The following is a 16396-nucleotide window of genomic DNA, read 5'->3' as shown; positions in this document are numbered from 1 at the left end:
AGTGTGGACAAGGTCTACGATAGTCATATACCTTACTCTAGCAACCAATAAACATGTATTTAATTGTAGTGTCATTGTCAGGTATTTAATCAGATTGTCACGGGTTGGGATAATACTAACCGAATAATTTCTACCGAAATTGTAGCATAGGGAATAGATAAACAGTGTTAGCATATGAACACTGTTGAATGACACGCGAAGAAAGCATTTTAAAAGTTTAATTTAAACAAGCATAGCCCCATCAAAGATAAAATATTCTATTCGTAAGTCTTAAGATAAACGTCTCTTTTGTTGGACTGCAATATGATTATGGTAGACTAATTTGATGGCACTTAAGGCGAGTAGCTGTTTCAATAATATTCTTTCAAAATGTGTTACCTTCACGCTCTCGATCACACAAACAAGTAGAAAGATAATCAGGAACTTTGTCTTCATTTTGAACAATTTCATCAATTTCCAGCCGAGTTTTTCTTTCAAAGACCCGTCTGCCCTCAGGACAACCTGTATATTTATATACGTGTACCATTTGAATGAACTCCATATGATATTACGTTTCGACTCAATCAATGTCATATGAAAATTTCGAAATCCTGCTGATTAACATGTGGTTTTCATCACTGTGTTGACCTTTGAAAAGAAAATAATTTATTGAATGTTACCTTGACGAAAAGAATGCATTGAATGGCGCCACTGTGGCGCATCTCACAAAATCGTCTGACGCTTTTGATCGAACGCATTTGCTCGATTTATGCTAGAGACGGATCATCCGTCTGGACGAACTTGGGCGAGCAAAAGATAGTTCGTCTTCTAGTTCGTCTCGGTGTAAACACGGGAAAACAGACGAATCATCCGTCAACGCGAATTATCCGCATAGTTACGAATTTGAACAGTAGTTCCTCTGGACGTATCCTCACCGGGAGGGGGCGAACTACGAAAAATTCATTATATTTTGGTGTTAATGAAATTTTTACCTGAAAAACTCACTACTTCATATTCGTGCATTTCAAGACTCAAATCTTCAGTGCAAGACACATTTTGTTGAGCATTTATAAACGTTTTTAGCGTAAAGTATTTATAAACGTATATTTATAAACGTCTGTCTGTATTATCAGGCCCCGATGATGGCATCCCAGTGGTTGGTAGCCTGCTGATCAAATAACACTTACTACTGAGTTAACCTTGAACGAGCTGGGGCCGGTTGTATAAAACTCTTAACTACATTTTGAGTAGTTAAATCGTAGTTAACTAGAAAATCATACGACTCTGATTGGCTAATTTTGCCACTAACTATAGTTAAAAGTTAACTACCTTTTTATTCAACCGGCTCCTGGTCTAGGTGCATTAAAGAGCACCGGATATGCTGAAATGAAACAAGTAGTATGGAAAATGTGTTTCGTGTGGATATTATATGGATTTTAAATTTCACAGATTCCACATTTTTTGTTTTCATATTATAGTGAACAGATGTTCTAGCAAAACGTAACGCTAAAACTGTTCTTAGATTTCGGTAAGCCGTCGAATAACCAAAAGGTTGTTCATATTGTCTTGCAAATGAAGAATGCTCGAGCCAGGCATTTACCTTTTCCACACAGCTTCATAAATAACTGGAGTGGAAAATTCTGTCCTTCCGTTCCCCGCGAAGCGCATGCGTATTTCTTGCATGAAAACACTAGATTATAATGTGTGTCTATGCATACTTAAAGTTACTGCTGCGCATCGGTTCTGCTCATAACAATGAGTAGTCTACTTGTTTCAAATTGCTCAAATTTCGCTTGTTTCGTATATATCTGAACATAAACTCTCTCTTTCATTCATTTAGAAGTAGGGCGAACTAAGGCGTCTAAAATGTTCTGAAAACTCTCGATATTCTAGGAAATAGACCCTTTGCACATGACGTCACTGTTAATTGCCATCTGGAGGGCAAATTTAATTTCCAAATGACGTAAATTTGGGTAAAATGCAAAAATATTAACTAGTGAAAAGACTTTGCTTTGTTATAACTGTTTTTGTCTGCCAAATGAACCTTTACCGCTTGCATAACAATTTTTTTTAGTGATGCAAGTTTGTTTCTGTAGGACAAACCCTTAGCTACTATGACGTCAGTGCAATGGGTCTATATACGGATCAATTTACATTACAGACCGTACCGTTCCCTTTGGTGTGCGCCTGCGAGAATTGGCGATCTGGAAACGAAAGATAGTTGCTTATATTGATTGAGACTTTATTTTTGTATAGGTTGAACCGGGCTCCACGGTAGGCGTGTGGGGACTGGGTGCCATCGGCCTCGCTGTCATCATGGGATGTAAGATGATTGGCGCGTCAAGAATTATCGGTGTTGACATCAATCCTGAGAAGTTCTCTATTGGTAAGATTTAGGGATATGTGTGTACGATAATGTACATCGCAGAAATACAAAGTATAAAAAATTGTGACGGTCGGTGACAGAGGAATACGGTATCTTAGACCAGGCTGCTGAATTAAGCATTGCAAAGCAGTAAGTACTAGACTAGTCAGGCTAGTATTAGTAGCAACAGTCAACACTCAGTCAGACTAGCAGTACTACATTGATCAACTGACATTGAGGAAGGTTGAAAGTAAAACACTGAATAAAACATTGCAAAGCCGTAAGTACTAGACTAGTCAGGCTAGTATTAGTAGCAACAGTCAACACTCAGTCAGACTAGCAGTACTGCAATGATCAACTGACATTGAGTGAGGTTGAAAGTAAAACACTGAATGAAATATTGCAAAGCCGTAAGTACTAGACTAGTCAGGCTAGTATTAGTAGCAACAGTTAACACTCAGTCAGACTAGCAGTACTGCAATGATCAACTGACATTGAGGAAGGTTGAAAGTGAAACATTGAATAAAACATTGCAAAGCCGTAAGTACTAGACTAGTCAGGCTATATAACATGATAGTATATTGTTTTGTATCTTCATGCCTTGAAATGAAATGCGATATGTTGTTTTATTCTGCTGAAAATAAATTCATTATTCTCAGAAGTATTTATTTCGAAGTGTATAAGAATGACGTTGTTTTCCAGGTAAAGAGTTTGGTGCCACCGAATGTATTAATCCGTTGGACTACAACAAACCAATTAATGAGGTAATTCAAGAGTTGTTTTCATTTCCACTTTTATTTCAGTCTTATTTCAGTCTTTGTATGAACCTGGACTGAAGGGTCAAAGGCGGGGGGAGGAGGGGTGTAGTGGGGCCAGAGCTGGAAAAGAGACAGCGGAAGAGGTGCATTAAAACGGTTTAAAGGCCTGCTGATTTGTATAACGTCTAAAGTTTCTAAGATCTCGTTAATCCTTAGTTTCTGTGTTCGAAAAGTCGATAGATCAAATATTTTTATCGATCTTTATGTCACAAGATCAATGAATGATATTCTTAAGTTGAAAGCTTTGACAACGGTCATCTTCCTTTCGAAACCAGGTTCTTTCCGAGATGACCGGCGGAGGACTGGACTACACTTTCGAATGTATTGGAAATGTCAAGACCATGGTATGTTACATAGCAGTATACTTGATGTTAGTCGGCATGTATATGTTTTTATCTCTTTCGACATACGGTTCCTTACGGCTGATGGGAGGGTGGGAGTGTTTTTTCTGCCGAGTCTTTTAGACAAAAATTGTTTGTTTGGAAAAATGAATTTAAAAAAGGCATTTTGTCCAGATGTGAATACAAGAGGCGATTGTATGAAATATACTTTTGAAAGTTAAGCTACAGTAAACGAAAAATTTGGGTAATCGCGAATTTTGAAATTAGCTGCGATTTGATTACCCAAAATTTAAATACCATTAAAGTATTTAAATACTCGTAATTTTTATACAATTGGCCTCTGGGATACAGATTTTGTGAAGCAATTCAATGAAATGCCTAAAATATACTGAAAATCGTTTTATATAATAACCACAATCAAACACGCAATTTGATTGGTTCGTAGGCGTGCAGTATGAGACAATCCTGCACGGAAAGTTTACAATGCCGCTTAGCGCGGGAAATTTGACCGTCGTTTCGTTGTAGTTATTTTATAAAGAAAATACTAAATGGTTTTCCGTGCAGGATTGCGTGATACTGCACTTGGGAAATTGCTCGACTTTCGGAAAGCGTGAAAAAGTACTCGAAAACCATTTAGTATTCCTTTATTGACGTTTCGATTGAAGCGTCAGAAGCGTTAAGGCGATCCTGAAAAACACAGCGCGCCCGCGAGTGCGAATGTAATGACATTCGCACTCGCGGGCGCGCTGTGTTTTTCAGGCCCGTCACGATCGCGTGGGCAAATTTTAAGCCGCTTCGCCCGGCGGTAACGCAGAATCGCCTTTAGAAAGATGCGCACGAAAGCGCGTGTTTTGTAGAAGTACGAAACACGTGTTATTAATTAAACAGCTGAAGATCAGGACAAAAGAAATATGCGATGAATGGTGACGATTTGATCGAAGTAGAACCGTCTAGCAAGCTTTGCAAATGGCGAATAGCGAAAAGCTTTTCCCCTGTCATTCAAACAGATACAATATGTGTACGTGCTGAACATCCTCTTACTAAACACCGAGGTCTGATGTTTCACAATACAGATCGAACAAGCGAGGTCAATGTTTTTATATGCTGCTTTTATTATGTCCTTACTGACGACTAATTATTGGTAATATTTGAACAATCACAAGAAATATTACCAGGAAATAAAACTACGATATTTATCATTAATGTTTATCTTCCAATCAAGTATGAAATATGATATGAGAAGCAGATGCGGGCTTACTCAATATTCCAAGGTTCGTCTGCTTGGCGTTTGCCATTGCTGTCACAACCAATAGGGTTACATTGAAATTCCAATAGTGCATTCTTGAACTCCTTGCAATCAATTCCACCACTGCCGTCCTCGTCAACAAAGTTGAGAATGGCGGTCGCGTCTTTTACTGACAAGCTTGTGGTCTTCATGAGCTCATCCAAGCTGATTGATCCATCATCGTCGCGGTCGTACTTTGTGAAATCGCAGGGGAAACCGACTTCGACTTGAACTTTGGGCGGGGAAACAGACCGTTTGCGGCCGCAGTAATGCCAGTCGGTGTGACAAAGCAGCACTTTCGTTGTATAACGCGTATTTGTACAGTTGTCGCAACACGGTGCTGTAACGATCAAGTTTTTTATGCCACACCTTTTATCCCAGCACCATCCCGCAGACCCCATGTGTACTGCAACTAGCATAATCAAAATTACGAGTTCAAGCTTCATCGTTTTTCTCTCTAAGCAAAAAGACAAAAAATCCATTTGTTTACGGAACATATAACGTATACGTGCATGAAAGTAATTTAGAGCATGTGATTAATATGAACCCGTTAACATTCTTTCTTAACCCTGCATGAAATAAAGACCTTGACGCGTAGTAATAACACTGCGTGCATGCATATGGCTTATATGCCGAAAAAATATATATGCAGTGAAGTCATCGCAAAAAATTTAGACGCTACAGCAACCGTCGTGGAAGCAAATTCATTGCTTCTTGTTTTAACTACCAGGAGAAAGAACGTAGAAAATGCAGTACAAAAGTTGCATGAGAACCATTGATAATAACGTCGTACCTTAATCTTTTTACTTGAAGTAGCCAAGATTTGATTTGAAATCTTCGATTTGCTGCGTGTCTTCTGTCTTGAAAATTTTGTGATCATCTCAAGCCAAAGCCACTGTTTTATACTCTAGGATATACGATAATGAAAAAATGAAATGCACACGTGACTTCACTCTGACCAATCAATTCTTAGTATTGAAATTACCAGCAAGGACAAAAGAATGCCTTCCTCTTCAACAGCTTCCTCTTCAAAACTCTTCACTTTATCCTTATTGAGTGTAAATATGCTTTTCCAGAAGAATTCAACTGTTCTTTTTAATCCAAAATCTGCCAGTCAGTTGATTTAAAGTATTTGTTTGATTAAAGTATTTGTGGGATTTTACGTTGTAATGAGAAAGCTGCATATGGCAAATTCCTTGCCTATTTCTGATCTAAATTAAATAATCTAAATAGAATAAATGGACTAAATAAATTGAATTTTCATAAACTTACCTAACTATTTTCATAAATAAATTTTCATAAACTTACCTATTTTCATAAACATACCTTGTTGTGTCATTTTATGAATGTTTGAATCACTAGATTAAATATTCAGCTGAAAATATCGTGTGCTTTCGCATGCATTATAATTGAGAGTAAAAGCGCTTTCCTTTAGCGGTGAAACCGGTCGTACTTTGAATTTTGTAGAGTATTTTAAGAATATAAACAGCATTTTTCTTGCGTTTTTGAAACACTGTGAAGTACAAGCAATCTGACTGTACTAATAAAATACAACTGGACCGATCTGGCCACATAAAGAAAAGCGCATAGTTAGAGACAGAGACGAGAAACATCGAGACAAAGCATAGTTCATAGCTATTTTCGTAAACATACCTATTTTCATAAACATACCTTGTTGTGTCATTTTATGATAATTTTATGAATGTTTAATTTACCGATGCTAATTACTAAATTAGATATATAAGCCTGATACTGCTCGATATAGGTGGTGTGTATACTGCGTATTGCAATTGCATACGTATGTATGAAACGTGTGATGGCTTAAAGTTGAAATAAAAATTTTGAAGTTCGTATGAAACGAAGGGAACGTACATATCTATTTTCAAAAACATACACAACAGTGGGACTCGTTATTTACCAGTAATAAAATTCAGCTATATAGAGGTTATTTAGGGCCCGTTTCAGACGTCGAACTTTTTCATGTAAATGGAATGAAGTTAAACAAAGACTTTAGCTCATTAACATTAGGTTCGGCGCATGGAAAGTTCGACGTCTGAAACAGGCCTAAGAAATGGCATTCCTTAGGCGTTTGAAACATCTGCAAACTAGTCGTTTTTGGCACATGTTGGGTGTTGAAGTAATGAACGATGTGATTATTGCATGGTGTGACGCTTGTGTGGTTTAGACCAATCTTCGTAAACTTCAAGAATATTTTTACTACTTTTCGTTTGATATAAAACATTCTTGATGTGGGCATTGTCTGTAATGCCAAATCACACGATAGTTTCAGTTCAAAATTTAATCTTGTTAAGCACTGTTTACATTCTACCAGACAGGAATTTACATCCGTTATTTGGAAAATCTAGGCTAATCAAAATATCATATGATTTGGTGATAATATCTTTGTTATTTTAGTTATTTCATATTTTTCATGTCCCATCCCTGGCATCACATCCGCGAGAGATTTCATCATTTCGACAAGCATCCACCATTTTCTAAAAAAAATTACATATTTCACCATCTTTCACTTTGGCATAAACAACTCGCCGCCATTTTGAGAATTTCGCATAGGCGTCATAAGGCGTAACAATCCGAGGTCGCTCGACCAATCAGAGGCCAGAGATTTCAATAATGACCTTCGTAATTATACTAAAATATTGTATTCATTTTTCATATGTAATCATCTATACACATAATCATCTATAATATGAGAGAGGGACAATTCCAGATAACAATATACATTTATCATAGTCATCAATCCATGGATTAGATAAACGCTTACCAGTGCATTTGTGGGAACCTAAATCGTCGTATTTTAAACGACGTCCGGCGGAATGCTAAGATCACATCTGTTGAATTTAACCGTCATGTAACTGTCAAAATTAAGTCAATATATTTTGAAATACTAGATTTAAATATTTAGCTGAAAATATCGTGTGCTTTGGCATGCATTGAGAGTAAAAGCGCTTTCCTTTAACGGCGAAACCGGCCGTACTTTGAATTTTGTAGAGTATTTTGAGGATATAAACTGCATTTTTCTTGCTAGGCAGATTTAAAAAGACACATGCTTGAATGCAGGGTTTTTGAAACACTGTGAAGTGCAAGCAATCTGACTGTACTAATAAAATACAACTGGACCGATCTGCATGGCCACATAAAAGAAAGCGCATAGTTATGCCTAGTTTCCATTCAGTCGTTAGCTGTCGTTAGATGTCTTTCCGTGTCTTTGGAATAATCGTGAAAGACCGATAACGAATAATGGGAAGAATCATGTCGTTTCCTGTCTTTTTATGTCGTTGAGATAGGATTTGTTCTATCCGAGCGACACAGTCGTTTTCTGTTTCTCTCAGTCGTTACCGGTCTTTCACGATTATTCTAAAGACACGGAGATACATGTAATGACAGCTAACGACTGAATGGAAAAAGCCACAGACAAAGCATAGTTCAACGCTTTTGAAACCTGCATTTATTGAGGTATACAATTTCTTCGACTACTTGTGATACGAGAGATCGGATAAAATTCATGGGTTCGTATTTCTAAGCTGGTGAAAGTGTCGCGACATTCCGTATATCGTGTCGTCGCGTATCTGCTTTCCACTGTCGCGTTTTTTTACGCACAGAAAAATTGAAATGCCCTAAATTTCTATTGTTTAACATCAAGGTCAACAAATGCAAACTAAAATACGCGGAAAACTAAGTTTTTTCAATTTATTCCCCTAGCTTTTTCGACTATGACATGCATGTATAAGGATTTAGGCATTTTTACTGTCGTTTGAAGTGCAGAAGTCTTCGTATGAATGCCAAAAAATATTTTACCATTAATTTCGAATTGTTTAAATACACGACACAGCATTCGTACGATTTCGTCATCTTTCATGAGAGAAGCTTCATAATTCTTGAAACTATATGTATGCACCTTCATTCTCACATAATAAGCGAGTACACTTGCAATGCAATTCTACTGAGGCATCTAAAGTTGTCAAATACGAACATTTCTTATACGATCTGCTAACGTTTTCTTACCATTTCAAACGCTCTTTGCAAATTAACATCAGTCAAAATTATACTTGCATTGCAAGTTGTAAGGAAAATTGCATAGTGTAACAGCACCTTAACGGAAGTCGAGTCGCCTATTAGCTTACTTAGAAATCAAGAAATTCTCATCACCGTCACACAAATCTTCGCAGATTTCATAAGTATTTTCCTACGAAATCATTTGAGTACATGCATACATACAATAGTTTCAGCTCAAATATTTAATCTAGTTAAGCACTGTTTACACTCCTCAAGGCATACAGAAATCTGCGTGCGAAATTTGGGAAATCGTGACGTATCAAGTGTCGTATGACTTCTCGATAATAGCTAATTTTCATATTTTTGATGTCCCCGACACAAAATTTCATTATTTCAACACGCGACATTTAATCAGTTAGTAGGTTTTTCAAAGACCTAACGTAATACTTTCTGGATTGCGTCGCTGCATGGTATAGCTAAATTAATGTCTTTTGCATGTCTATAATAGTCTAGGTATATATACATAATATTCTTATAACCCGTTTGGCTTAAATGGTGCATAGATAAGTCAAAATTAAATAACACGCATACATCTCTCTTGAATGAGTCAACTTGAATATTATGCATTGAATATGTAGTTGTAAACATTCGAAAGATTTGCTTTCTTTTTTGAACTCAACCACCGTTTAAGCTTGATACAACCGGCCCCTGGCCTTTTGCGAGTTTGAATCAATTCAGACCAGCTTCTCAGAAGTGCTTATCTTTCAACGTAATACCTATTTCAAAATATAAGAATAACAATATTTATATGATTCCAGAAGTAAACTATATGTAAGGTTAATTAGTTAGTTAGATTCGTGAAAATATTATATTCGGATGCTGCAGGCTTGCAAAATACCTAAGGAGTCTCTATTTCGTTAAAATGATAAAATTATGTTAGGTGACTGTCAGGTTGGATGGCAAGAATAAATATTAAACTGACACTAGGCCTATTGTGTGTTTTTGCTTTGGAGATAATGTTCATGATGGTATATTGATGTTTATTGTCATAGAAAAACACGGTAGAATGGTATTGAAGCCAACTGGAATTTGTTAAGTGCAGTTTCGCACCTTATACAATAGAAAAATTTATTTAATTATGTACTGTTTATACAAGAGTACAGGACACTTTGTTTGTTTCTCGGGTTTTTCCGCCACTTATCGTGTCGTGTCGTGTCGTCGTGTGAATGATGTTTATCATGCACTTGTATACCACTGTTTACATTAGGAATGACTTGGTTTTGCAATAAGATATGATATGAATAATTGATTTTAAACTGTTTATATAGTCAACGATGTTTAAGTTTCATCGTGCAATATTCTGCGATATAAAAACAACGTTGTAAACGTCATCCACCATGGAGTAGGAGCCTAACCAACGTCGTTTTGAAGGCAAACGAATTTCAATTGTGTCCACGGCACAAGTACCAGACAGAATGAAAATATTTCGCCGTAAATAATGCGGAAATACACAACTTTATGACGTTGTGGCGTTTCATCACGTCATTCATTTTGTCGTTCGACTAATATACTCTGTTCACACTGAGGCTGTTTGTAAATACATTTTCTTCAGTTACTCGAGTTCTTTCCATTTCGATTTGTTGTTGAACTTGCCCTTAGTGTAGTATTAACACTAGACGACGAAATTTGGACTGCATTATGTCAAAATATAGAGGCATATCGTATAGAAAAGGATAATTAGGTAAGCATTTCCATAGCGCGGGCACCAACAACAACTGGCTTATCATTAAAGAAATTGTCCGTTTCATTGAAAAATTTTAGTGCTCTTATTTGAGGGAAACTATCCTCATGGAAACCTTATGGTAAAATTGAGAACTCTCACTCCATGAATTTGAGTGTGAGTGAGTTTTTAGAATACAGTATAGGATTCTTATATATTCATGCATATCATTATAGCACTCTGTATAATTCCGTTGCAGTCATTATACCTGCTCACGGTGTATCTATAGTTAAGCATTTTTGAAGACTATTAAACAGTTGATTTTTTAATGCAGCTTTTATTGGACCATTATATTTATACTACATTTCCCGGTAATGTACGAACAATCGCAAATCTTCCTGGAAATAAACTATATGATATTTACTATATGCTAATGTTAGGAATGCTATAACCGGTTGAAGTAAGTAAGTTTCAAACCACATTTTTTCCTGTGATTAGCCCCATTCGGAATTGGGACAAATCTCAAAAGCTACCACTTTAAAGGTCCTTTTGCATAAGGTATATAAGTGTTTTTGACGCTCGTTTAAACTTTCCCATGCGTAAGTGATCTGTTTCTAAGACGACATTTTTTATCAGAAAACATTCTCGGAAGGTCTATAGAAGTTTAGGACAGTCTTCATTATTCTTATATGCATGTTTATAATTATAGCACGCTGTGCTGTACATACTGTTGCAGTCTTATAGCTCCACAGTTAGTATAAAACATACATCATTAGCAAAGGGTTTTTGAAGATTATTCAACAGTTGGTGGGAATATCTTAGGCTTAGTCAAAATAAGCACGTCAGCGAACACCGACAGATATAAACTGTTTGATTTCGTCGAACTACGCTTTAAATGCTGGATACAATGCAATTGAAAATGTTGCGGCCCGTTTAGTGATGGGCACATAAGAACAAGTAATGCTTCAGTAGTTTATTGAATTTTCATTGAGGTACATTGAAATTAACTACTCAATATGTGTAATGTTATCATGCAATTAACAACACTAGAACTGAGGAACGTTCACAAAAGTAATGTTTTTTTCACGTACAACTTTTTGGAGCAAATTTTCGAACAACTTATCAACATCCTCCTGCTTCGCGTGTGAACTTAAATGTTGAATTTAAAAATTCGCCACAATCGAGGCTACCATCACCGTTTTTGTCCGTTTTATTAAAATCATCGGCCAATGCTTTCACCGTGGGGTTCATTTTCACCGTCGCATAGAATTCCCTGGCGCTGATGTACTCATGTACTCATAGAAGTACCATGGCATGCCAATTGTCATGTATGTCTTTGGTAAGGAATAGCCAAAGCACCAGCAGATGTGGCAGCACACTCTGACATAGCACCGATGCCAAGGAAAGAAAATGTAATCGCAATATATAAAACACGCCTCAGAGACTACCAAGGCAGCACCCATAAACATCAAAGCAAACAAGGCTAACTTCATTGTTCTTCCTTGTTTCTACACGCAACGAATAAAGAGCGTTAAAGTCGCTTTTATTGAAAAGGTCGTTAAGAATGAATTGGGAAAATACGATCATGTCGAAACTGCTTGATTAAGTGATCGTTTATCGAGTTTCACAGCATTAATGCAAAATCTACTTAACACTAACATGTATCGTTTTCTCCAAAGTTGGACACGACGTTTTAAAAAAGCTGCTAAACAATGCGAAATAACATGTAAAAGATTGAAAATTTACCTTTGAATTGACTTGAGGAGACAAAGATTTGATTGGAGATTTTTAATTTCTTGATCTTCCTTCGAGAGCTGTTCTGCAAAGAATGTTAGAATTTCACACCAAAACTACTGTTATGTACTCTCGGATGATCTGATAGCAAAACGATTTATTGTGCATGTGACTTCAATCTGACCAATCAGATATTACCATTCATAATAACGAAAAAAAACAATGGGATGTCAGACATTTTTAGGCTGGTCCTCGAAGCCAGTAAACATATATTTCTTTCAAGTTGTTTTTTTTTAGAATTCTTTCGTTTGTTTATACGGGCATATTGGCAAAAGTTTTGGCAAATATTGCTTCCTGTCGAACCTCGTATAATCCATTCATTGGCATGTTACTTCGCAATAGTTTTATTGTAAACCTCTTATTGTAAACGATCTGAACAGAGAAATTCCTAGAAACAAACTAATGAATTCCTGGAATTCGTCTTAGGATTAAGTATGTTAGGTTTGAGCCAAATGGATTTTTTTAAAATAATAGAATGGTTGTTTCAGCTTGTTCCTTGAAGTCCTCCTTTTTTATCCTGATTGACAGACACTAAGCATTTCCAGAAAATTCAACTATTCTTTTTTTTTCTTCTTTTTAGCCAATGATAACGCGCGACTTTCCGTAGGAATTTATAGAATGTAATACGATAAGCTAAATTTTCACACCACCTCTAATTTAATATCCTGTGGCTTATTTATGGATTAGATTTTTGCAGCACAGGTTTAGAAAGTAGGAACTTTAATGTGACACAACGAACTACGGGTACGGACTGCGGTTAAAGCTTTGTTTTCAGAGTGCTTAAACAATAAGGCGAGCAAAGACAAATAAGGCGAACAAAATTTGTATATTCCTGCATTTAATGTACATATTATACTTTGAATTATTTATGCGACCTTGACTACGATATAATAAGCGTATTATTCTGTCCACAGTTAAAAGAATATACATGGTTTGGAGACCACATAAAACTACAATACAACTTATTAACTATGTTAAGGAATGTTGAGGTAGATTTATGCAAAAAATTGTTCCTTTCTCATCACACATCTATTGTATTTAGCACAGATAAACCAATAGCAATCTTATAATTAACATATTTTTCAAGTCAAGGTTGATGAGCTTAGCAAGACGAATGCCATTGGTGTTAAATTTGGTTAAAATACAATAGACACGTGACGAGAAAGGAACCATTTTTTGCATAGACCCATGGACAATAACATAGTTAATGAGTTGTATTATTTAGTCTCCAAACCATGTATATTCTATTAACTGTGTTTTGTCGTAGCAGCAGAATAAAGAACGTAGTAACGAAACTAACTACGTGACGTTACTTGAATGTGAATGCACTGGAATATATATAACGTCAGATGAAATAGAAATAAGTTGTATTAATCCATAGCTATATATCACACGCCTACTACTAGCGATGAAATGTTGTGATGTTGAAAACGATCGTTATGCCAAAATACACAATAGATTTAGACCCCGTTTACGCTAAAGCGAAAGTTTCCGGATTCATCACGAAAGCAGAATGTTTTAGTACCAGATTCATGTTGCTGTTTACACACGCAGCAACGAATCCGATAGAAAATGTACTCGGTTTTAAGCCGTATCCGGAAACTTTGAATCCGTAAAAGTTTGTGTAAACTTTGTATCCAGAAACATTTGAATCCGGAAAATTTTCTTGTGTAAACGTTTTGCGCGACGAATCCGAAGAAATTCAAACGTGACGACCAAACAATTCTCCAAGAACAAGTAATGTGAGTGTAAACGGACAAATCCGCATACAGAGAAAACTAAAGTGTAGTGTAAACACTTGACGAATCCGATACATGTGTGTAACAATGAATCCGGAGAAATTTACAAATCCGGAAACTTTCGTTCTAGTGTAAACGGGGTCTTAGTTCCAGTTCGTTAGTTATTCCAGAAGAATTTTCGGGTCCTCGTCTCTCACTCGGCCTATTTCGCCACTTTTCGTATCGTATCGTAACGTTTGTGTGAATGATATCTACCACTTCATAGTACTGTTTTCATTGGAGACGGCGTCGCATTGCAAATAACAGCAAGGTTGAGATTTAAAACGGCGACGCGACGACAACCTTCCGTGAATTATTAATTCTATGATATAAGTACAATAATGAAAGTTAAAGACATCGTCGCTTAAAGAGATTGAAAACGTTTAGACTTTAACCGAACTCTTGACGTTTTGCTGGTTTTCTACATTCATGAGACGCGAGAATCTGTGATTTACTGTGTTGTAAACAGCGAAGACCGTCTAATACTCCCAATGGCAATGACAATAATTCAGTTACTCGATTAATTTGAATGATAAGTTATGTCATACTGCTTCAAGTTAACACATTTTCATGTCCCATCGCAGCACATCCTAGCGATTATATATTACCTGGTATTTGTAATCGCGTTATGATCTAACTAGTGACGTTCTTTTTTGGCTGGAAGACCGTTTGTTCGTTTATTTATCCTCATCCTAGTAAACGAGCTCAATTCACATAAATAGAAAGTGCCTATTAGTTTAGTATAGAAATTAAAGGAAATTCCTGTATTGTATCTCAAAGTGTGCCATTAACAACATATCACACAATTTACTGCAGATTTCGTGATATTAAACAGCCCCGATATCAGTATTGTTTTACTCTGTCGCTAAAACAAACAGTAGTTTCAGCTTGATATTTAATCTGGTAAGAACTGTTTACACATCCCAAAACATGTAAATCCTCTTGAAGAATTTAAAAAATCGGTGGTATCCAAAGGCAAATATCGTAAAAGATAACTCATTTTTCAGTTCCTAACTTCATCTTTCATGTTCCTTTGTTCAATTCACGCATGTTTCATTAACTCAACACCAAACAATTTGTTTAAAAGTATAAATTCGGTGCATTTAAACTAAAGTTTGAAGCATTGTCGTTTTAGCCGTATACGTAAACAAACGCTTTGTTTGCATTTTGAACTTCTATACTTCTCGAAATACCATCGATGAGCTGTCTGAATATCAAACACAATTTCTTTCGCTACGCTTCAATATGAATATGAAATAAAGTTATCGTTCAAAGAACTTTGAAACATGCGAAATTCGAAGTTTGAATGTGAACAACATTATATATGAACGATTTTTGACATCAATTGGCTCTCTTCCATCGTTATGAACAGAACCATGCAATGCGCTGAAAGGACTTGATTTCAATCTTTAAGGCCCCGTTTACACTATACCGGATTCGCTTGTGACGATATCTTCGTTTGCCTTTAAAGGGCAACGGTTAGTAGCCAATGCTTATTAGTTTGATAGATTTGATATATTTACTTTGATCTCCGACAGTAAAATTTTTACTGCCTTTTAAAAGCTACAAAATTTGACCCAGTCCGGAAGCAATCCAGTATAGTGTAAACGGGTCCTAAAGTTTATGTATAAGACGTTTTGTATATGTTGCAGGTTTAGTTCGAAAATCGCTTTGTATAACCACCTCATATAACTTTTCTATAGTTTAAGACTTTACTTTTGTGTTTCAACATACACACGGTGTCAGCTAGGACACAAAATGGGCGAAATACAGTTCTGATGCAATGATCGCCTGTAATTATATGATCGCCTGTATTTGAAAAGTTAACTTACACTCATTGAGTGTTGTGACATTTGAATTTTGTTGTTATAAATAAATGAGGATGCTTTTTTTAATCAATTGAAAGATTTAAGGTAAAACACTGAAAATCAAGCTCTTATTCGAGTGGAAATACCGCCATTGAAACGTTATGAGAATATTGACATCTCCCACTCAATGCTTTTTCATTATAACTAGCGTTTGAATTAAAATAATTGCCACGTTGTTTTAGAATATACTATGAATCCAAACAACTTTGTGAAAAGAAAATGCCACCTATTTTCAAACAACGTGCAACAACACAGCTTTAATATTCCTGTAACTTTGCATGGTGACATCAATCAGTAAATTAGTTTGTAAGTACACCGCGTATAAGTATTTAATACTGCATAAATTTAATATTGCATAAATTTAATACTGCATAAATTTTATATTACATAAATTTAATACTGCATAAATTTAATATTGCATAAATTTAACAAAT

The 16396-nt window shown here is 36.0% G+C and overlaps 1 protein-coding gene and 1 long non-coding RNA gene across 2 annotated transcripts in view; one reads left to right on the top strand and one right to left on the bottom strand.

Moving 5' to 3' along the window:
* Positions 1 to 16396, top strand: part of LOC114525223 (alcohol dehydrogenase class-3-like) — a 99503-nt gene that overhangs the window by 41175 nt on the left and 41932 nt on the right. Inside the window, 3 exon segments of the mRNA XM_028546450.1 lie at positions 2236 to 2365; positions 3047 to 3108; positions 3438 to 3506. Coding sequence (XP_028402251.1) covers positions 2236 to 2365; positions 3047 to 3108; positions 3438 to 3506 — 261 coding nt within the window.
* Positions 4592 to 5666, bottom strand: LOC114525228. The gene is made up of 2 exons (XR_003687171.1): positions 5582 to 5666; positions 4592 to 5245 (listed from the first exon to the last, which is right to left on the bottom strand). It is a non-coding gene; the product is annotated as an uncharacterized LOC114525228 (long non-coding RNA).

This window comes from Dendronephthya gigantea, unplaced genomic scaffold, assembly GCF_004324835.1.
Source record: "Dendronephthya gigantea isolate DGI-Jeju-01 unplaced genomic scaffold, DenGig_1.0 000033F, whole genome shotgun sequence".
In the NCBI taxonomy this organism is placed as follows: Eukaryota; Metazoa; Cnidaria; class Anthozoa; order Malacalcyonacea; family Nephtheidae; genus Dendronephthya; species Dendronephthya gigantea.
Note: the sequence above shows the minus strand (reverse complement) of the source record. Positions and strands in the feature narration are given on the sequence as shown.